At 54.7% G+C, this 21,720-nt stretch overlaps 1 protein-coding gene across 3 annotated transcripts; it reads right to left on the bottom strand.

Annotated features, from left to right (window-relative positions):
• Positions 1 to 1,587: 1,587 nt before the first annotated feature.
• On the bottom strand, positions 1,588 to 21,140 carry slc22a17 (solute carrier family 22 member 17). Of its 3 annotated transcripts, none has more exons than XM_073029201.1 (10): positions 20,216 to 20,727; positions 14,993 to 15,469; positions 14,041 to 14,144; positions 13,802 to 13,956; positions 8,337 to 8,502; positions 7,747 to 7,892; positions 6,616 to 6,724; positions 3,469 to 3,692; positions 3,127 to 3,238; positions 1,588 to 2,056 (listed from the first exon to the last, which is right to left on the bottom strand). In XM_073029201.1, the coding sequence occupies exons 2-10, from the start codon at positions 15,347 to 15,349 to the stop codon at positions 1,780 to 1,782; spliced, it is 1,650 nt and encodes a 549-aa protein (XP_072885302.1). In that variant the 5' UTR covers positions 15,350 to 15,469; positions 20,216 to 20,727; the 3' UTR covers positions 1,588 to 1,779. The 3 variants fall into 3 exon arrangements, with proteins under 3 accessions (XP_072885302.1, XP_072885300.1, XP_072885301.1); XM_073029199.1 differs by having other exon boundaries at positions 20,263 to 20,727; XM_073029200.1 differs by lacking the exon at positions 1,588 to 2,056 and having other exon boundaries at positions 3,123 to 3,238; positions 20,263 to 21,140.
• Positions 21,141 to 21,720: the final 580 nt, after the last annotated feature.

Genomic DNA, 21,720 nt, shown 5'->3' with positions numbered 1-21,720 from the left:
AAAAAAATGAAAAGAAGAAAAAAATACAAATATATATTAAAAAAAAGCCGAGAGGCAGAGGTCGGGGTGGAGCCCCGCCAGGGGAGTGTATTAGTGGTGACAGTATTGGTAAGGTGTCGTTGGGCTCCTTCAACCTCCAATTCACACTGACATCGGTTTGCTTTTGGGACAAGGCCGTTTTTTTAACTTCTTATTTCTCCTCCCCCTGTGAGGCTACGGGATTTGAAATGGAATTTGTTTATTTCTCTCTCTCTCTCTCTCTCTCTGTCCCTCTCCTTCCCACCCTTCTATCTCTCTCGCCCTTTTTTCTACCCTCCCTGTCTCCTCTCCCTCCTCTCTCACCCACTGTCCCACCACCTTCATTCCTCTCAGTATTATCTCTCTGTCTCTGCCCCCCACCCTGCTGGAGATGTGTTGAAGTGTTGAGGGGGAAGGTGTTGAACTGTGAATCGCTCAGTCCGTGCATTACGTTTACTGATTTGCTGTTAAAACATTTTTTATCGTCTGACTGTGCAACAGATTTTTGTCTTCACCTCTCCCGGTCTCTCCTCCCTTCTTCCCCCTGCCCTCTCCTCCTGACCTTGCCCCTCTTCCCTCCTTCTCCTCTTTCACCCCCTCCCTTCCCCCCTCTCGCAGGCGTCTTTAATATTTTTCTTTTCAGATGGCTGCTGTACGCCAGAGAGGAGAGAGTTGCTGGTGTCGGCCCTGTGCCTCTGGTCCCCACCTCTCAGCGGGAGAGAGCACTGTGCACTGATCACTGTTTCCAGACCTATCGGCACCCACTTCCCCCCGCCCTCCTCCCTTCCCCTTACCCTCTCCTCCCCCACCACCCCCCTTTCCCAAGGACTTACCTCAGCTGGGTTGGGGGTGGTGAGGGAAGGGATGTTCTTTCTGGCGTTTGGGGAGGCGGGGCCTGATTTTTTTAAGAAAAAGAGGGAATCCAAAAAAAAATGTAAGGGGTTTAAAAAAAATAAAAAATAAATAAATGTTTTATATAAAATAAATCCAGTTGTATTCTTCAAACCTCCCGATGGCTTTCTCGCCTTAAAAGCTGGCCCTCAGGTCCTAATACTTTTCCACCCTGGGGAGAAAGACAGTCCCTGTCTATTGTATCTGTGTCTCTAGTCTAGAGTCATAGAACAGTACAGCACAGAAACAAGCCTTTGTACATACTGAACCACTTAAACTGCCTACACCTGCCTCTGGGACTCAGCCATGTACCTACCTAAACTTCCACTGAACAGTGAAATCGAGCGCACTGGGAGCTCTCCTGATCCTCTCTCAGATCTCCCTCCCAGCCTCTGCCTCTCCTGAGAAAATCAGCCAGTTTTGTCCAACCTTTCCTTGTGTGGCCCCCCGCAGCCTGAAAAAGAGTACGAGGCTCCCAGCAGACAACTGGCTCTCCAGCCCGACCCTATCAAGCTGTGGCCTCGGATCCCAGAGCTCCAGAGCATAGATTTCTCAGCAGTGTGCTGCGGTTGTACCTCGACACTGGAGCAGAACTTGGTCCTTGTCACCTCCCCTGCGCTCTCCCTCTCCCACTTCCCCACCGCTGCCTATCCCTCACAACTCAATGCACACACAACATTTAATTTTAAATATATATATATTTGTAACTGTGACATGAGTAACACAATTGTTAAACATGGGTATGGTCAAGAGAGAAAAAGGACGTTCCGTAGTGTGTACTTCATGTCCTGGTCTTCCACCTGCTTCAGGGAGGGAGGGTGAGGTTAGGTGTTGGTGTGAGTGCGAGGCTTGTACAGGGTGGGGTATTGGTCAGATGCTGGGGTTGGGGGCAGCCAGCAGAGGCACGTTGTCGCGAGGCCGCTGGAGGAAGGAGGGCCGCCGGCAGAGCTCGCCCTGCTGCAGGCTGTCGGGCAGCGGCTTCCGTTTGGTCTCGGGCAGCAGCAGAATGCACAGGCAGCCGAGCAGGGCGAGTGAGGCCAGCAGCACGTGGTGCAGGAAGTAAGCCGGGCTGCCGTGCAACTCCAACAGCAACCGGCTCAGCCTGGGCAGCCACGACAGGCCCAGGACCACGCCCAGGCCCAGGCCCCTGCAAAAGAGACAAAGATGCTAGACACAGGTTGATCCAAAAGAGAGAAGGGTGGGAACAGGGCAAATCCAAGGAAAGGACTGCACAGGATCATCCCAGCACGAGGGAGCAGATCCAACAGGCAAGGCATTGAGACCCTAGATTGCACAGGAAGATCCCATGGGGACTGGAGACCCTAGATTGCATAGAAAGATCCCAAGGATCACAGGAAACCCTAGAATGCACAGGAAGATCCCAAGGATTACAGGAGACCCGATTGCACAGGAAGATCCCATGGGGACTGGAGACCCTAGACTGCACAGGAAGATCCCATGGGGACTGGAGACCCTAGACTGCACAGGAAGATCCCATGGGGACCGGAGACCCTAGACTGCACAGGAAGATCCCATGGGGACCGGAGACCCTAGACTGCACAGGAAGATCCCATGGGGACAAGAGACCCTACATTGCGTAGAAAGATCCCAAGGATCACAGGAGACCCTAGACTGCACAGGAAGATCCCATGGGGACAAGAGACCCTACATTGCGTAGAAAGATCCCAAGGATCACAGGAAACCCTAGAATGCACAGGAAGATCCCAAGGATCACAGGAAACCCTAGACTGCACAGGAAGATCCCAAGGATTACAGGAGACCCTAGACTGCACAGGAAGATCCCATGGGCACCGGAGACCCTAGACTGCATAGAAAGATCCCATGGTGACCGGAGACCCTAGACTGCACAGGAAGAGTCTATGGGGACCAGAGACCCTAGACTGCACAGGAAGATCCCATGGGGACCGGAGACCCTAGATTGCACAGGAAGATCCCATGGGGACAAGAGACCCTAGACTGCACAGTAAGAGCCCGCGGGAACAGGAGACCCTAGACTGCACAGGAAGAGCCCGCGGATACAGGAGACCCTAGACTGCACAGGAAGAGCCCGCGGGAACAGGAGACCCTAGACTGCACAGGAAGAGCCCGCGGGAACAGGAGACCCTAGACTGCACAGGAAGAGCCCGCGGGAACAGGAGACCCTAGACTGCACAGGAAGAGCCCGCGGGAACAGGAGACCCATCAGAGGTGCCTCACCTGATGACAGTAGGAATGACCTCGGAGGAGAAGAAGATACTGAGGGTTCCCACGGCGTGGGAGGAGAATAAACCCAACGAACAGAAGATCAGGATGGTCACATCGTTCAGGTCTGTGGGGGGGAGGGAGGGAGGGGAAGAAAGTTGAGAGGTAATTGACAACAGCTTCAACATCGACAAAACTTCCGAAAGTTTCCGTGGGAGGGGTAGCAGAGAGGGTCATCATGAAGGGAGCATGAATTGTCGAGCAAAGGAGGGAAGCAGGGCCAGCAAGGAATGAGGAACTGCAGTGGGAGGGAAGGGGGGATGGTGAGGGATCTCCAAAGCAGAACACACCACTCACATTCAGAGAGCCCAAGAAGGATGAGGGAGGCGAGGCCAGTCAGTGTCATACTCAGCAGCAAGATACCCCTGCGCCCACACCGGTCAACGGTAGCGCACAGGAAGAGGCAGGCCAGGCCTCCGGCCCCTGCCGACAACAGATACATCACAGAGAAGCTCAGCCTGGTGCCCAGGTCGCTGTTTCGGAAAGTTCCGTAGCAATGCTGGATCCCGTGTCCGATAAACCTGCAAAAGTGGGATTGGAATCAATGGTTCCAGAAACACAGTGGGAAAGTGCTATGTAAACATGTCACGTTACCCATCCACAGTCCACCCACAGTGGGAAAGTGCTATGTAAACATGTCACGTTACCCATCCACAGTGGGGGAAATGCTATGTAAACATGTCACGTTACCCACCCACAGTGGGAAAGTGCTATGTAAACATGTCACGTTACCCATCCACAGTGGGGAAAATGCTATGTAAACATGTCACGTTACCCATCCACAGTGGGAAAGTGCTATGTAAACATGTCACGTTACCCATCCACAGTGGGGAAAATGCTATGTAAACATGTCACGTTACCCACCCACAGTGGGAAAGTGCTATGTAAACATGTCACGTTACCCATCCACAGTGGGAAAGTGCTATGTAAACATGTCACGTTACCCATCCACAGTGGGGAAAATGCTATGTAAACATGTCACGTTACCCACCCACAGTGGGAAAGTGCTATGTAAACATGTCACGTTACCCATCCACAGTGGGGAAAATGCTATGTAAACATGTCACGTTACCCACCCACAGTGGGAAAGTGCTATGTAAACATGTCACGTTACCCATCCACAGTGGGGAAAATGCTATGTAAACATGTCACGTTACCCACCCACAGTGGGAAAGTGCTATGTAAACATGTCACGTTACCCATCCACAGTGGGAAAGTGCTATGTAAACATGTCACGTTACCCATCCACAGTGGGGAAAATGCTATGTAAACATGTCACGTTACCCACCCACAGTGGGAAAGTGCTATGTAAACATGTCACGTTACCCATCCACAGTGGGGAAAATGCTATGTAAACATGTCACGTTACCCATCCACAGTGGGGAAAGTGCTATGCACACACTTCTTGTTACCCATCCACAGGGGTAAGTGTTATGTAAACATGCCACGTTACCCATCCACAGTGGGGAAAATGCTACGTAAACATGCCAAGTTACCCCCACCCACAGTGGGAAAGTGCTATGTACACACTTCTCGTTACCCATCCACAGGGGTAAGTGCTATGTAAACATGCCACGTTACCCACCCACAGGGGTAAGTGCTATGTAAACATGCCACGTTACCCATCCACAGGGGTAAGTGCTATGCACACACTTCTCGTTACCCATCCACAGGGGTAAGTGCTATGTAAACATGCCACGTTACCCACCCACAGGGGTAAGTGCTATGTAAACATGCCACGTTACCCACCCACAGGGGAAAGTGCTATGCACACACTTCTCGTTACCCATCCACAGGGGTAAGTGCTATGTAAACATGCCACGTTACCCATCCACAGGGGTAAGTGCTATGTAAACATGCCACGTTACCCACCCACAGGGGTAAGTGCTATGTAAACATGCCACGTTACCCATCCACAGGGGTAAGTGCTATGTAAACATGCCACGTTACCCACCCACAGGGGTAAGTGCTATGTAAACATGCCACGTTACCCACCCACAGGGGAAAGTGCTATGCACACACTTCTCGTTACCCACCCACAGGGGTAAGTGCTATGTAAACATGCCACGTTACCCACCCACAGGGGTAAGTGCTATGTAAACATGCCACGTTACCCATCCACAGGGGTAAGTGCTATGTAAACATGCCACGTTACCCATCCACAGGGGTAAGTGCTATGTAAACATGCCACGTTACCCACCCACAGGGGTAAGTGCTATGTAAACATGCCACGTTACCCACCCACAGGGGTAAGTGCTATGTAAACATGCCACGTTACCCATCCACAGGGGTAAGTGCTATGTAAACATGCCACGTTACCCACCCACAGGGGTAAGTGCTATGTAAACATGCCACGTTACCCATCCACAGGGGTAAGTGTTATGTAAACATGCCACGTTACCCACCCACAGGGGTAAGTGCTATGTAAACATGCCACGTTACCCATCCACAGGGGTAAGTGCTATGTAAACATGCCACGTTACCCACCCACAGGGGTAAGTGTTATGTAAACATGCCACGTTACCCACCCACAGGGGTAAGTGTTATGTAAACATGCCACGTTACCCACCCACAGGGGTAAGTGCTATGTAAACATGCCACGTTACCCACCCACAGGGGTAAGTGTTATGTAAACATGCCACGTTACCCACCCACAGGGGTAAGTGTTATGTAAACATGCCACGTTACCCACCCACAGGGGTAAGTGCTATGTAAACATGCCACGTTACCCATCCACAGGGGTAAGTGCTATGCACACACTTCTCGTTACCCACCCACAGGGGTAAGTGCTATGTAAACATGCCACGTTACCCACCCACAGGGGTAAGTGCTATGTAAACATGTCACGTTACCCATCCACAGGGGTAAGTGCTATGTAAACATGCCACGTTACCCACCCACAGGGGTAAGTGCTATGCACACACTTCTCGTTACCCACCCACAGGGGTAAGTGCTATGTAAACATGCCACGTTACCCACCCACAGGGGTAAGTGCTATGTAAACATGTCACGTTACCCATCCACAGGGGTAAGTGCTATGTAAACATGCCACGTTACCCATCCACAGGGGTAAGTGCTATGCACACACTTCTCGTTACCCACCCACAGGGGTAAGTGCTATGTAAACATGCCACGTTACCCACCCACAGGGGTAAGTGCTATGTAAACATGCCACGTTACCCACCCACAGGGGTAAGTGCTATGCACACACTTCTCGTTACCCACCCACAGGGGTAAGTGCTATGTAAACATGCCACGTTACCCATCCACAGGGGTAAGTGCTATGTAAACATGCCACGTTACCCATCCACAGGGGTAAGTGTTATGTGATCACATTCCACTCCCCCGACAACCTTTAATGGAGAACCAGACTCCAGCAGGTGGTTGCAGAGTTCAGCCCTCCCCTCACAATCAGCACCGATATCAAACACAGCATGGACTTACGCAGTGAAGCCCAGGATTAGAATATTTTTCCAAATATTCCTGCATTTCAGGAGCTTGCAGAGGGTCTCCCGCTCTGACTCGTGATTCCCGGGGTAGGAGGAATCCAGGTCTGAGAGATCAGGAAGAAGGGGGAAAGGGTGAAGACCATCACTATCAGTTCAAGAACCACACCGCACACCGTTCCCGTCCCCCTGTCCACGCCGGGAGCGCCATTCCTGAATCCCCATCCAGCCTGGAGCGCTGTTCGTGCTGGGGGTGTAGTTCCTGTCTTCCTGCAGGGCTGCGAGCACCGTTCCCATCTCCCCGTCTCCCTGTCACATCGGGAGCACCGTTCCCCATCTCCCCCTCTCCCTGTCACATCGGGAGCACCGTTCCCATCTCCCCGTCTCCCTGTCACATCGGGAGCACCGTTCCCATCTCCCCGTCTCCCTGTCACATCGGGAGCACCGTTCCCCATCTCCCCGTCTCCCTGTCACATCGGGAGCACCGTTCCCCATCTCCCCGTCTCCCTGTCACATCGGGAGCACCGTTCCCCATCTCCCCGTCTCCCTGTCACATCGGGAGCACCGTTCCCCATCTCCCCGTCTCCCTGTCACATCGGGAGCACCGTTCCCCATCTCCCCGTCTCCCTGTCACATCGGGAGCACCGTTCCCGTCTCCCCGTCTCCCTGTCACATCGGGAGCACCGTTCCCATCTCCCCGTCTCCCTGTCACATCGGGAGCATCGTTCCCCATCTCCCCGTCTCCCTGTCACATCGGGAGCACCGTTCCCCATCTCCCCGTCTCCCTGTCACATCGGGAGCATCGTTCCCCATCTCCCCGTCTCCCTGTCACATCGGGAGCACCGTTCCCCATCTCCCCGTCTCCCTGTCACATCGGGAGCACCGTTCCCCATCTCCCCGTCTCCCTGTCACATCGGGAGCACCGTTCCCCATCTCCCCGTCTCCCTGTCACATCGGGAGCACCGTTCCCCATCTCCCCGTCTCCCTGTCACATCGGGAGCACCGTTCCCCATCTCCCCGTCTCCCTCTAACGCTGAGATCGCCACCCCCATCCCCCTGCCCTGCTGGGGGTGCCGTTCCTGCCTCCCCGTCCCACTGGAGCGCCGTCTGCACTCCGGGCTTTCCTCACCGGTGAAAGAGGACTCCAGCTCCAGAGGCTCCCGATCCTCCCTGCGCCTGTTCCGCTCCAGGATCCGTCCCAGTTCAGCCCTGGCCTCCAGCACGCGTCCCGTCGACAGGAGCCAGCGCAGGGACTCCGGCAGGACCTGTGGACAGCTTCAGGACAGCGGTAGGTCAGGGGTCGTTAACAGAGGAGGGGTGTTCGGGGGTCGTGGCCGAGGGTCAGTGGGAGGTGCCAGCGGATCATCACGAGGGTATCTGGGTCAGAGGTTCATCACTGGGGTCAGCAGGCTATCGCCGGGGTAACAAGCTCAAGGGTTGTTGCAGGGGTGTTGGGGGCAAGAAGGTCATTGCTAGAGTGATAGGGGTCATTGACAGAGCCCCAGAAATCAGCAGGTCACCACTGGGTTGTCAGAGTCAAGGAGTCATCACCGGCGTATCAGCGATCAGGAAGTGATTACCGAAATGTTGGGATTAGGAGGTCATCGGCAGTGCGCCAGAAGTCGAGGTTGCCAGTGGGTTGCCGGGGCTCAGGGTCATTGGTGGGTTGCTAGGGGTCAGGGGTCGTCGCCAGTTTGCCAGGGGTCAGGGGTCACTCACCAGAAGCCCAAGAAGAGGCCAAGGGGGGCAGTGATGAACCCTTGGAAGAGCCTCCAGTCCCGGCAGACCACGGCCAGGCCCAGGAGCAGGAACTCCCCCCCCACCAGGAACAGACCAGATACCATGGAGACTGGCAGCCGGTGAGGGGGGTCGCAGACCTCCAACCCTGGGAGGGGGAAATGGGAGACAGAGTCAGTTGTACGCTCCCCAGGATGCCCACCATGTCCCGCAGCTCCTGAGAGGCGACGGAGGCCTCACTCCCCATCCCACTCCCTCTGCACACAAATCATCCAGTTATCCCAGGAGTTCAGTGTGCTTACATACAGAATAACAGATCCCCGGGAGTGGGTTACAGGCTGGGATCTGATCCAGGGGTTCAGGGGGTTTGTATACAGAATAACAGATCCCCAGGAGTGGGTTACAGGCTGGGATCTGATCCAGGGGTTCAGGGGTTTATATATAGAATAACAGATCCCCAGGAGTGGGTTACAGGCTGGGATCTGATCCAGGGGTTCAGGGGGTTTATATATAGAATAACAGATCCCCGGGAGTGGGTTACAGGTTGGGAACTGATCCAGGGGGTTTATAGATAGAATAACAGATCCCCGGGAGTGGGTTACTGGCTGGGATCTGATCCAGGGGTTCAGGGGGTTTATAGATAGAATAACAGATCCCCGGGAGTGGGTTACAGGCTGGGATCTGATCCAGGGGTTCAGGGGGTTTATAAATAGAATAACAGATCCCCGGGAGTGGGTTACAGGTTGGGAACTGATCCAGGGGGTTTATAGATAGAATAACAGATTCCCGGGAGTGGGTTACAGGCTGGGATCTGATCCGGGTGTTAAGGGGTTTATATATAGAATAATAGATCCCCGGGAGTGGGGTACAGGCTGGGATCTGATCCAGGGGTTTAGGGGGTTTATATATAGAATAACAGATCCCCGGGAGTGGGGTACAGGTTGGGATCTGATCCAGTGGTTCAGGGGGTTTATATGTAGAACAACAGATCCCCGGGAGTGGGTTACAGGCTGGGATCTGATCCAGGGGTTCAGGGGGTTAATATATAGAATAACATCCCCAGGAGTGGGTTACAGGCTGGGATCTGATCCAGGGGTTCAGTGGTTTATATATAGAATAACAGATTCCCGGGAGTGGGTTACAGGTTGGGATCTGATCTAGGGGTTCAGGGGTTTTATATATAGAATAACAGATCCTCGTGAGTGGGGTACAGGCTGGGATCTGATCCAGGGGTTCAGGGGGTTTATATATAGAATAACAGATCCCCGGGAGTGGGTTACAGGCTGGGATCTGATCCAGGGGTTCAGGGGGTTTATATATAGAATAACAGATCCCCAGGAGTGGGTTACAGGCTGGGATCTGATCCAGGGGTTCAGGGGGTTTATATACAGAATAACAGATCCCGGGAGTGGGTTACAGGTTGGGATCTGATCCAGGGGTTCAGGGGGTTTATATATAGAATAACAGATCCCCGGGAGTGGGGTACAGGCTGGGATCTGATCCAGGGGTTCAGGGGTTTTATATATAGAACAACAGATCCCCGGGAGTGGGGTACAGGCTGGGATCTGATCCAGGGGTTCAGGGGGTTTATATATAGAATAATAGATCCCCGGGAGTGGGTTACAGGCTGGGATCTGATCCAGGGGTTTAGGGGGTTTATATATAGAACAACAGATCCCCGGGAGTGGGTTACAGACTGGGATCTGATCCAGGGGTTCAGGGGGTTTATATATAGAATAACAGATCCCCGGGAGTGGGTTACAGGCTGGGATCTGATCCAGGGGTTCAGGGGGTTTATATATAGAATAACAGATCCCCGGGAGTGGGTTACAGGTTGGGAACTGATCCAGGGGTTCAGGGGGTTAATATATAGAATAACAGATCCCCGGGAGTGGGTTACAGACTGGGATCTGATCCAGGGGTTCAGGGGGTTTATATATAGAATAACAGATCCCCAGGAGTGGGTTACAGGCTGGGATCTGATCCAGGGGTTCAGGGGGTTTATATATAGAATAACAGATCCCCGGGAGTGGGTTACAGACTGGGATCTGATCCAGGGGTTCAGGGGGTTTATATATAGAATAACAGATCCCCGGGAGTGGGTTACAGGCTGGGATCTCATCCAGGGGTTTAGGGGGTTTATATATAGAATAACAGATCCCCGGGAGTGGGTTACAGACTGGGATCTGATCCAGGGGTTTAGGGGGTTTATATATAGAATAACAGATCCCCGGGAGTGGGTTACAGACTAGGATCTGATCCAGGGGTTCAGGGGGTTTATATATAGAATAACAGATCCCCGGGAGTGGGTTACAGGCTGGGATCTGATCCAGGGGATCAGGGGGTTTATATATAGAATAACAGATCCCCGGGAGTGGGTTACAGGCTGGGATCTGATCCAGGGGTTCAGTGGTTTATATATAGAATAACAGATCCCCGGGAGTGGGTTACAGACTGGGATCTGATCCAGGGGTTCAGTGGTTTATATATAGAACAACAGATCCCCGGGAGTGGGTTACAGGCTGGGATCTGATCCAGGGGTTCAGGGGGTTTATATATAGAATAACAGATCCCCGGGAGTGGGTTACAGGCTGGGATCTGATCCAGGGGTTCAGGGGGTTTATATATAGAATAACAGATCCCCGGGAGTGGGTTACAGACTAGGATCTGATCTAGGGGTTCAGGGGGTTTATATATAGAATAACAGATCCCCGGGAGTGGGTTACAGGCTGGGATCTGATCCGGGTGTTAAGGGGTTTATATATAGAATAACAGATCCCCGGGAGTGGGGTACAGGCTGGTATCTGATCCAGGGGTTCAGGGGGTTTATATATAGAATAACAGATCCCCGGGAGTGGGTTACAGGTTGGGAACTGATCCAGGGGTTAAGGGGTTTTATATATGACATAACGAATCCCCGGGAGTGGGTTACAGACTGGGATCTGATCCAGGGGTTCAGGGGGTTTATATATAGAATAACAGATCCCCGGGAGTGGGTTACAGGCTGGGATCTGATCCAGGGGTTCAGGGGGTTTATATATAGAATAACAGATCCCCGGGAGTGGGTTACAGGTTGGGAACTGATCCAGGGGTTCAGGGGGTTAATATATAGAATAACAGATCCCCGGGAGTGGGTTACAGACTGGGATCTGATCCAGGGGTTCAGGGGGTTTATATATAGAATAACAGATCCCCGGGAGTGGGTTACAGGCTGGGATCTGATCCAGGGGTTCAGTGGTTTATATATAGAATAACAGATCCCCGGGAGTGGGTTACAGACTGGGATCTGATCCAGGGGTTCAGTGGTTTATATATAGAACAACAGATCCCCGGGAGTGTGTTGCAGGCTGGGATCTGATCCAGGGGTTCAGGGGGTTTATATATAGAATAACAGATCCCCGGGAGTGGGTTACAGGCTGGGATCTGATCCAGGGGTTCAGGGGGTTTATATATAGAATAACAGATCCCCGGGAGTGGGTTACAGACTAGGATCTGATCTAGGGGTTCAGGGGGTTTATATATAGAATAACAGATCCCCGGGAGTGGGTTACAGGCTGGGATCTGATCCGGGTGTTAAGGGGTTTATATATAGAATAACAGATCCCCAGGAGTGGGGTACAGGCTGGGATCTGATCCAGGGGTTCAGGGGGTTTATATATAGAATAACAGATCCCCGGGAGTGGGTTACAGGTTGGGAACTGATCCAGGGGTTAAGGGGTTTTATATATGACATAACGAATCCCCGGGAGTGGGTTACAGACTGGGATCTGATCCAGGGGTTTAGGGGGTTTATATATAGAATAACAGATCCCCGGGAGTGGGGTACAGGTTGGGATCTGATCCAGTGGTTCAGGGGGTTTATATATAGAACAACAGATCCCCGGGAGTGGGTTACAGGCTGGGATCTGATCCAGGGGTTCAGGGGGTTAATATATAGAATAACATCCCCAGGAGTGGGTTACAGGCTGGGATCTGATCCAGGGGTTCAGTGGTTTATATATAGAATAACAGATCCCCGGGAGTGGGGTACAGGCTGGGATCTGATCCAGGGGTTCAGGGGGTTTCTATATAGAATAACAGATCCCCGGGAGTGGGTTACAGGTTGGGATCTGATCCAGGGGTTCAGGGGTTTTATATATAGAATAACAGATCCCCTGGAGTGGGTTACAGGTTGGGATCTGATCCAGGGGTTCAGGGGGGTTATATATAGAATAACAGATCCCCGGGAGTGGGTTACAGGCTGGGATCTGATCCAGGGGTTCAGGGGGTTTATATACAGAATAACAGATCCCGGGAGTGGGTTACAGGTTGGGATCTGATCCAGGGGTTCAGGGGGTTTATATATAGAATAACAGATCCCCGGGAGTGGGTTACAGGTTGGGAACTGATCCAGGTGTTCAGGGGTTTATATATAGAATAACAGATCCCCGGGAGTGGGTTACAGACTGGGATCTGATTCAGGGGTTCAGGGGTTTATATATAGGATAACAGATCCCCGGGAGTGGGTTACAGGTTGGGATCTGATCCAGGGGTTCAGGGGGTTTATATATAGAATAACAGATCCCCGGGAGTGGGTTACAGGTTGGGAACTGATCCAGGGGGTTTATAGATAGAATAACAGATTCCCGGGAGTGGGTTACAGGCTGGGATCTGATCCGGGTGTTAAGGGGGTTTATATATAGAATAACAGATCCCCGGGAGTGGGTTACAGGCTGAGATCTGATCCAGGGGTTCAGGGGGTTAATATATAGAATAACAGATCCCCGGGAGTGGGTTACAGACTGGGATCTGATCCAGGGGTTCAGGGGGTTTATATATAGAATAACAGATCCCCAGGAGTGGGTTACAGGCTGGGATCTGATCCAGGGGTTCAGGGGGTTTATATATAGAATAACAGATCCCCGGGAGTGGGTTACAGACTGGGATCTGATCCAGGGGTTCAGGGGGTTTATATATAGAATAACAGATCCCCGGGAGTGGGTTACAGGCTGGGATCTAATCCAGGGGTTCAGATATAGAATAACAGATCCCCGGGAGTGGGTTACAGACTGGGATCTGATCCAGGGGTTCAGGGGGTTTATATATAGAATAACAGATCCCCGGGAGTGGGTTACAGACTAGGATCTGATCCAGGGGTTCAGGGGGTTTATATATAGAATAACAGATCCCCGGGAGTGGGTTACAGGCTGGGATCTGATCCAGGGGTTCAGTGGTTTATATATAGAACAACAGATCCCCGGGAGTGGGTTACAGGCTGGGATCTGATCCAGGGGTTCAGGGGGTTTATATATATAATAACAGATCCCCGGGAGTGGGTTACAGACTGGGATCTGATCCAGGGGTTCAGGGGATTTTATATATAAACCTCCCCCTCATTGCTCCATTCTCTGCTGCCCCCTCCACCTGCCCTCCCTCCCTTCCTCCCTCCCCAGCCCTGCCCCACTCACGGATGAGGTAGAGGGAGAGTAGGAGGCCGGCAACTGCAGATCCCTGGAAGAACCGAGCCAGGGTAAAGACAGGGAGGCTGGGGGCGACAGACACCAGGATCCCAAAGAGGATGGAGAGGCTCAAGGACAGGAGGCAGGTGATTCTTCGTCCCAACCTGGAGGGGGAGAGAAGAGGTGAGTAACTGGGGGGGGGGGAGCGAGCACTGTGGTGGGTCCCCGAGGGCAGCAGGGGCACTTACCGATCCGCCAAGTACCCCAGTAGCAGGAAGCCTGCCAGGCAGCCCAGCACGAAGCAGATCTCCTCCAACGACGACTTCCAGGAGGAATCACACACCAGGTCCCACTGTGGAGGGCAATGGGAGAGAGAGTGGGATCAGGAGAGGGACAGAGCAGGAAGAGAGAGAGGGAGAGGGAAAGGGAAGGAGTGGGAGGGGGGGGAGACAGAGAGGGAGAGGGAGGGAGAGGGAGCCGGGGGGAGACAGAGAGGGAGAGGGAGATAGAGGGTGAAAGATAGGACAGGGAGAGTGAAGGGACCAGATGAGAGGGACAGAGCAGTGAAAGAGCACAGAGAAAGAGAGAGAGTGAGAGAGTGGAGGCAAAGAGAGACGATAGGGAGAGAGAGAGGATGTGGAGAGGGAAAGAGAGAGAGGGTGGACAGAGAGAGGATGTGGGGACAAAGATGGGGGGTGGGCAGAGAGAGGGAGAGAGGACGGGGCGGGAGAGAGGGTGGAAAGAGGGAGAGGGCAGAGAGAGAACGAGAGTGCGGGGAGAGAGAGGACGGGAAGAGAGAGAGGTGGAGATGGCAAGTTAGAGGTGAAGAGAGAATGTGACTTGCACAAAACCAGAGGGGCGACGATTTCAAACCCCACACGGCAGATCGGATAAGGGAGAGAAGCTGTAAGGAGTAAGGTGAGGAGGGAGAAAGGAAACGGGGGGATGGTGAGGAAGGAGGGAAGATAGGGAGGGGAGGGTGGAGGGGGAGAGGGAGAAGGAATGGTAGTTATAGGGAGAGCGAGGGGAGCGATGGAGGGAGAAGGGGACGGGAGGGGAGTGAGGAAGTGGGTAGGGAGAGAACGGTGGAAAGGAGGGTAGAGGCAGAGAGAGGATGAGGCTCACTGAGGAGCGAGGGAGGAAGAGACGGGAGGTGAGAGGGTAGGGATGCAGGGAGGGAGGAGGGGTGACTCCACCTACCTGGGTGATGATATTGGTGTTCAGACCCTCTGAGGGCTGGTACACCCAGCCATACGGACAGGGCCGACGGTCGCTGCTGTTGAGTTGGCAGGATCCCGCACCCGCATCCTCGCCCTCCCCCCGGCAGTGGTGGGCCGGCACCAGGGTAAGGAATGACCCCGAGAGGAGGGCAAAGGCCAGGGGGGGCAGGGGGAGCCAGCTGAGGACACAGACCAGCCGCTGGTGTCGGCCGAAGCCCCCCATCAGCGTCTCGAAGCCCCCCAGCCGTGAGACCATCCCCCCAAACGGCTCCTGGGGGGTGGGGGTCTGACAGGGTGGGGCAGAGTCTGGGTCAGCCAGCACCCCCTCACCCTCCATCGCCCAGCGAAGGGGAGGGGAGGGGTCTGAGATTCCGGGGAGGGAGAGGAACTGTGGAATGGGGCACCAGTTCACGATCCTGACTCCAAGGCACAAGGTCGGTGGGAGGGGGCAGGGGCTCTAAAGAGAGAGAAGAGGGACAGGCAGTCAGTGACATTACCCCGACATTACCACCCTGTCTCACACAGAGTGAAACTTCCTCCACACAGTCCCATCACACACTCCCGGGGTCAGACACAGAGTGAAACTCTCTCCACACCGTCCCATCACACACCCCCGGGGTCAGACACAGAGTGAATCTCCCTCCTCACCATCCCATCACACACTCCGGGGGCAGACACAGAGTGAAGCTCCCTCCAAACCGTCCCATCACACACTCCCGGGGTCAGACAGAGTGAAACTCCCTCCACACAGTCCCATCACACACTCCCGGGGTCAGACACAGAGTGAAACTCCCTCCACACAGTCCCATCACACACTCCCAGGGTCAGACACAGAGTGAATCTCCCTCCAATCCGTCCCGTCACACACTCCCGGGGTCAGACACAGAGTGAATCTCCCTCCAATCTGTCCCGTCACACACTCCCGGGGTCAGACACAGAGTGAATCTCCCTCCAATCCGTCCCGTCACACACTCCCGGGGTCAGACACAGAGTGAATCTCCCTCCAATCCGTCCCGTCACACACTCCCGGGGTCAGACACAGAGTGAATCTCCCTCCAATCCGTCCCGTCACACACTCCCGGGGTCAGACACAGAGTGAATCTCCCTCCACACCGTCCCATCACAGAGGGTCAGACACAGAGTGAAACTCCCTCCACACCGTCCCATCACACACTCCCCGGGTCAGACACAAAGTGAATCTCCCTCCACACCGTCCCATCACACACTCCCGGGGTCAGACACAGAGTGAATCTCCCTCCACTCCCTCACACCACACACTCCCGGGGTCAGACACAGAGTGAAACTCCCTCCACACCGTCCCATCACACACTCCCGGGGTCAAACACAGAGTGAAACTCCCTCCACACCGTCCCATCACACACTCCCGGGGTCAGACACAGAGTGAATCTCCCTCCACTCCCTCCCACCACACACTCCCGGGGTCAGACACAGAGTGAAACTCCCTCCACACCATCCCATCACACACTCCCGGAGTCAGACACAGAGTGAATCTCCCTCCACACCATCCCATCACACACTCCCGGGGTCAGACACAGAGTGAAACTTCCTCCACACTGTCCCATCACACACTCCCGGGGTCAGACACAGAGTGAATCTCCCTCCACACCGTCCCATCACACACTCCCGGGGTCAGACACAGAGTGAAACTTCTTCCACACTGTCCCATCACAGAGGGTCAGACACAGAGTGAAACTCCCTCCACACCGTCCCATCACACACTCCCGGAGTCAGACACAGAGAGAAACTCTCCCCACACCGTCCCATCACACACTCCCGGGGTCAGACACAGAGTGAAACTCCCTCCACACCGTCCCATCACACACTCCCGGAGTCAGACACAGAGAGAAACTCTCCCCACACCGTCCCATCACACACTCCCGGGGTCAGACAGAGTGAATCTCCCTCCACACCGTCCCATCACACACTCCCGGTGTCAGACACAGAGTGAATCTCCCTCCACACCGTCCCATCACACACTCCCGGCGTCAGACACAGAGTGAATCTCCCTCCATACCGTCCCATCACACACTCCCGGGGTCAGACACAGAGTGAATCTCCCTCCATACCGTCCCATCACACACTCCCGGGGTCAGACACAGAGTGAATCTCCCTCCATACCGTCCCATCACACACTCCCGGGGTCAGACACAGAGTGAATCTCCCTCCACACCGTCCCATCACACACTCCCGGGGTCAGACACAGAGTGAAACTCCCTCCACACCGTCCCATCACACACTCCCGGGGTCAGACACAGAGTGAAACTCCCTCCACACCGTCCCATCACACACTCCCGGGGTCAGACACAGAGTGAATCTCCCTCCACACCGTCCCATCACACACTCCCGGGATCAGATACAGAGTGAATCTCCCTCCACACCATCCCATCACACACTCCCAGGGTCTGGCAGAGTGAATCTCCCTCCACACCGTCCCATCACACACTCCCGGGGTCAGACACAGAGTGAATCTCCTTCCACTCCCTCCCCTCACACACTCCCGGGGTCAGACACAGAGTGAATCTCTCCCCACACCGTCCCATCACACACTCCCGGGGTCAGACACAGAGTGAATCTCCCTCCACACCGTCCCATCACACACTCCCGGGGTCAGACACAGAGTGAATCTCTCCCCATACCGTCCCATCACACACTCCCGGGGTCAGACACAGAGTGAATCTCCCTCCACACCGTCCCATCACAGAGGGTCAGACACAGAGTGAATCTCCCTCCACACCGTCCCATCACACACTCCCGAGATCAGATACAGAGTGAATCTCCCTCCATACCATCCCATCACACACTCCCAGGGTCTGGCAGAGTAAATCTCCCTCCACACCGTCCCATCACACACTCCCGGGGTCAGACACAGAGTGAATCTCCTTCCACTCCCTCCCCTCACACACTCCCGGGGTCAGACACTGAGTGAATCGCCCTCCAATCCGTCCCATCACACACTCCCGGGGTCAGACACAGAGTGAATCTCCCTCCACACCGTCCCATCACTCACTCCCGGGGTCAGACACAGAGTGAATCTCCCTCCACACCGTCCCATCACACACTCCCGGGGTCAGACACAGAGTGAATCTCCCTCCACACCGTCCCATCACACACTCCCGGGGTCAGACACAGAGTGAAACTCCCTCCACACCATCCCATCACACTCTCCCGGGGTCAGACACAGAATGAAACTCCCTCCACACCGTCCCATCAAACACTCCCAGGGTCAGACACAGAGTGAAACTCCCTCCACACCGTCCCATCACACACTCCCGGGGTCAGACACACAGTGAAACTCCCTCCACACCGTCCCATCACACACTCCCGGGGTCAGACACAGAGTGAAACTCCCTCCACACCGTCCCATCACACACTCCCAGGGTCAGACACAGAGTGAAACTCCCTCCACACCGTCCCATCACACACTCCCGGGGTCAGACACACAGTGAAACTCCCTCCACACCGTCCCATCACACACTCCCGGGGTCAGACACAGAGTGAAACTCCCTCCACACCGTCCCATCACACACTCCCGGGGTCAGACACACAGTGAAACTCCCTCCACACCGTCCCATCACACACTCCCGGGGTCAGACACAGAGTGAAACTCCCTCCACACCGTCCCATCACACACTCCCGGGGTCAGACACAGAGTGAAACTCCCTCCACACCGTCCAATCACACACTCCCCCTTTAATTGTGACCATTTATGATGCATTTAGAGAGGTGCCTGGGATGGTGGCCCACCGGTACCCCCATCCATCCCTCTCCCTCCGTCTGACTGTACCTGTACCCCCTGAGGTGTCAGACTCCCCCCATCCACCTGACACCCCTTCACCCACCACCGCTTCCCACTGGCTTTGCTCTCTCTAGTTCTCCGTTCCCCCTTCCTCCATACCCCATCATCTCAAAGTGTTTTTCCTTTCTCTTGATAAGCCAAACTCTCTCTCCCTCCATCTTTCTCCCCTCCCTCTCTCACCCTCTGTCCATCTCCCTCCCTCCCTCACCTTCTGTCCATCCCCCTCCCTCCCTTACCCTCTGTCCATCTCCCTCCCTCCCTCGCCCTCTGTCCATCTCTCCCTCCCTCACCCTCTGTCCATCTCCCTCCCTCCCTCGCCCTCTGTCCATCTCTCCCTCCCTCACCCTCTGTCCATCTCCCTCCCTCCCTCGCCCTCTGTCCATCTCTCCCTCCCTCACCCTCTGTCCATCTCCCTCCCTCCCTCGCCCTCTGTCCATCTCTCCCACCCTTGCCCTCTGTCCATCTCTCCCTCCCTCACCCTCTGTCCATATCCCTCCCTCCCTCACCCTCTGTCCATCTCCCTCCCTCCCTCGCCCTCTGTCCATCTCTCCTTCCCTCACCCTCTGTCCATCTCTCCCTCCCTCACCCTCTGTCCATCTCTCCCTCCCTTGCCCTCTGTCCATCTCCCTCCCTCCCTCGCCCTCTGTCCATCTCTCCCTCCCTCACCCTCTGTCCATCTCCCTCCCTCCCTCACCCTCTGTCCATCTCTCCCTCCCTCACCCTCTGTCCATATCCCTCCCTCCCTCACCCTCTGTCCATCTCCCTCCCTCCCTCACCTTCTGTCCATCTCTCCTTCCCTCACCCTCTGTCCATCTCTCCCTCCCTCGCCCTCTGTCCATCTCCCTCCCTCCCTCGCCCTCTGTCCATCTCTCCCTCCCTCACCCTCTGTCCATCTCTCCCTCCCTCGCCCTCTGTCCATCTCTCCCTCCCTCACCCTCTGTTCATCTCCCTCCCTCACCCTCTGTCCATCTCTCCCTCCCTCGCCCTCTGTCCATCTCTCCCTCCCTCACCCTCTGTCCATATCCCTCCCTCCCTCACCCTCTGTCCATCTCCCTCCCTCCCTCACCCTCTGTCCATCTCTCCCACCCTCGCCCTCTGTCCATCTCTCCCTCCCTCACCCTCTGTCCATATCCCTCCCTCCCTCACCCTCTGTCCATCTCCCTCCCTCCCTCACCCTCTGTCCATCTCCCTCCCTCCCTCACCTTCTGTCCATCTCTCCTTCCCTCACCCTCTGTCCATCTCTCCCTCCCTCGCCCTCTGTCCATCTCCCTCCCTCACCCTCTGTCCATCTCCCTCCCTCACCCTCATCCCCGAACATTATCTTCTTCAGTCTCGCTGCCTCCTCTCCCGATCTCCACCTCCCCGCCCCCCTTCACCCTCCGGTACCGGTCGCTCTGTCCCTGCCGCTGGGACTCGGCCTCCCTATCTGGCACCTCCACCCGGTTCCGGTCCCGGTCCCGGTCCCGGTGTTGATCCGGGTCCTGATCCCGATCCGATCCCGGTGTCGGTCCTGAACCTGGTCCCGGTCCCGGTCCCGGTATTGAGCCTGATCCCGATCTCAATCCCGATCCCGGTGCCGATCTCCCCTCGCTCCTTCCTTCCGTCTCCCGGAATAAAAGGCGACGTCCGACCCGGCGTCGGAAGCAGTTAAAGGGCAGGATCCTTAAAGGGGAAGATTCGAGAGGGGCGAGGGAGGGAGAGGAGACTGGGAGAGGAAGAGGAGGAGGAGGAGGACAGAGGGAAGGGGTGAGGGATAGAGAGAGAGGATAGGGATGAGGCGAGAGGGAGAGGAGACTGGAAGAGGGAGGGGGAGGACAGAGGGAAGGGGTGAGGGATATAGAGAGAGGATAGGGATGAGGCGAGAGGGAGAGGAGACTGGAAGAGGGAGGGGGAGGACAGGGAAGGGGTGAGGGGATAGAGAGGATAAGAAGAGTTGGGATGATGAAGGGAATGAGAAAGGCGAAGAGTGGATAAGAGAGAGGTTTAGGATGGAGAGGGGTGGTGAGAGGGAAGGGAAAGGTCGGGGGAGGGAGTTGGAGAGGGTGCTTTTCTGACTCACTTTCTGCCTCCCTCTCTCTGCCTCCCGCCCTCCCTGGCTGGGTAGGGGCCGGGATGGGATAGTGTGAGTGAGAGGGTGTGGGGATCCACATGGAGTAGTCACTATGTGATCAGATTTTTAAACCATTCCCACCGCACCCACCCTGTCCATGTGGGGGAGGGATTTCTCGGGTTGACGGAGGAATGGCAGTCCTGTTCCACAGTAGGATGGTACGGGCCTGGGAGAGGGATGCATCCCCCTGACCTCCCCCACCCTTCAACCCAGTGCTTCCTTGACCCAGAGACAATACTGGTCTCACCATTGAACCACAGCGCCACCCTGTGTCCGAGACGCCACACTGCACCATGACTGTTTACATAGGAATTACCAAGTGTATTGTAGTCAAGGGCACACATACTCGGGGATAAGTACTTGAAAAATTAACTCTTTCCACCAGTAACAAATCACAAACACAAATTGTGTTCAAATTAACATAAATTATGCATATATTGACATGAATTATACACTATTTAATATAATGCATGCATAAATTAAGTTATTCACAACAGAACAATTCATGAATGATAGTGTAGATGGCTGTTGTAGGTGACAGCAGGACATTGACAAGATGCAGAGCTGAGCTGACAAATGGCAGATGGAGTTCAATCCTTCAAAACAGCAGCGCAAGTTGATAAGGTGGTTAAGAAGGCGCACGATGTGTTGGCCTTCATTAATCGGGGGACTGAGTTCAAGATATGACAGAGGTAAACTTTGCCCAGCTGTTGCCATTCCACAACATGAGCCTCCGGAAGATCCTCCGCATCTTCTGGCCTAGAAAGATCTCCGACCATGC

This window comes from Hemitrygon akajei, chromosome 25, assembly GCF_048418815.1.
Source record: "Hemitrygon akajei chromosome 25, sHemAka1.3, whole genome shotgun sequence".
In the NCBI taxonomy this organism is placed as follows: domain Eukaryota; kingdom Metazoa; phylum Chordata; class Chondrichthyes; order Myliobatiformes; family Dasyatidae; genus Hemitrygon; species Hemitrygon akajei.
Note: the sequence above shows the minus strand (reverse complement) of the source record. Positions and strands in the feature narration are given on the sequence as shown.

Bases quoted from the DNA above. Each gene is read 5' to 3' on its own strand.
- slc22a17 (XM_073029200.1), bottom strand. From the start codon at position 20,979: ATGTGGATCCCCACACCCTCTCACTCACACTATCCCATCCCGGCCCCT. The intron at 14,145-14,992 runs GTAGGTGGAGTC...TGCCCTCCACAG, and splicing joins ACACCAATATCATCACCCAG to TGGGACCTGGTGTGTGATTC. The intron at 3,239-3,468 runs GTGAGTGGTGTG...TCCCCCCCACAG, and splicing joins CCTTCTTGGGCTCTCTGAAT to ACCTGAACGATGTGACCATC.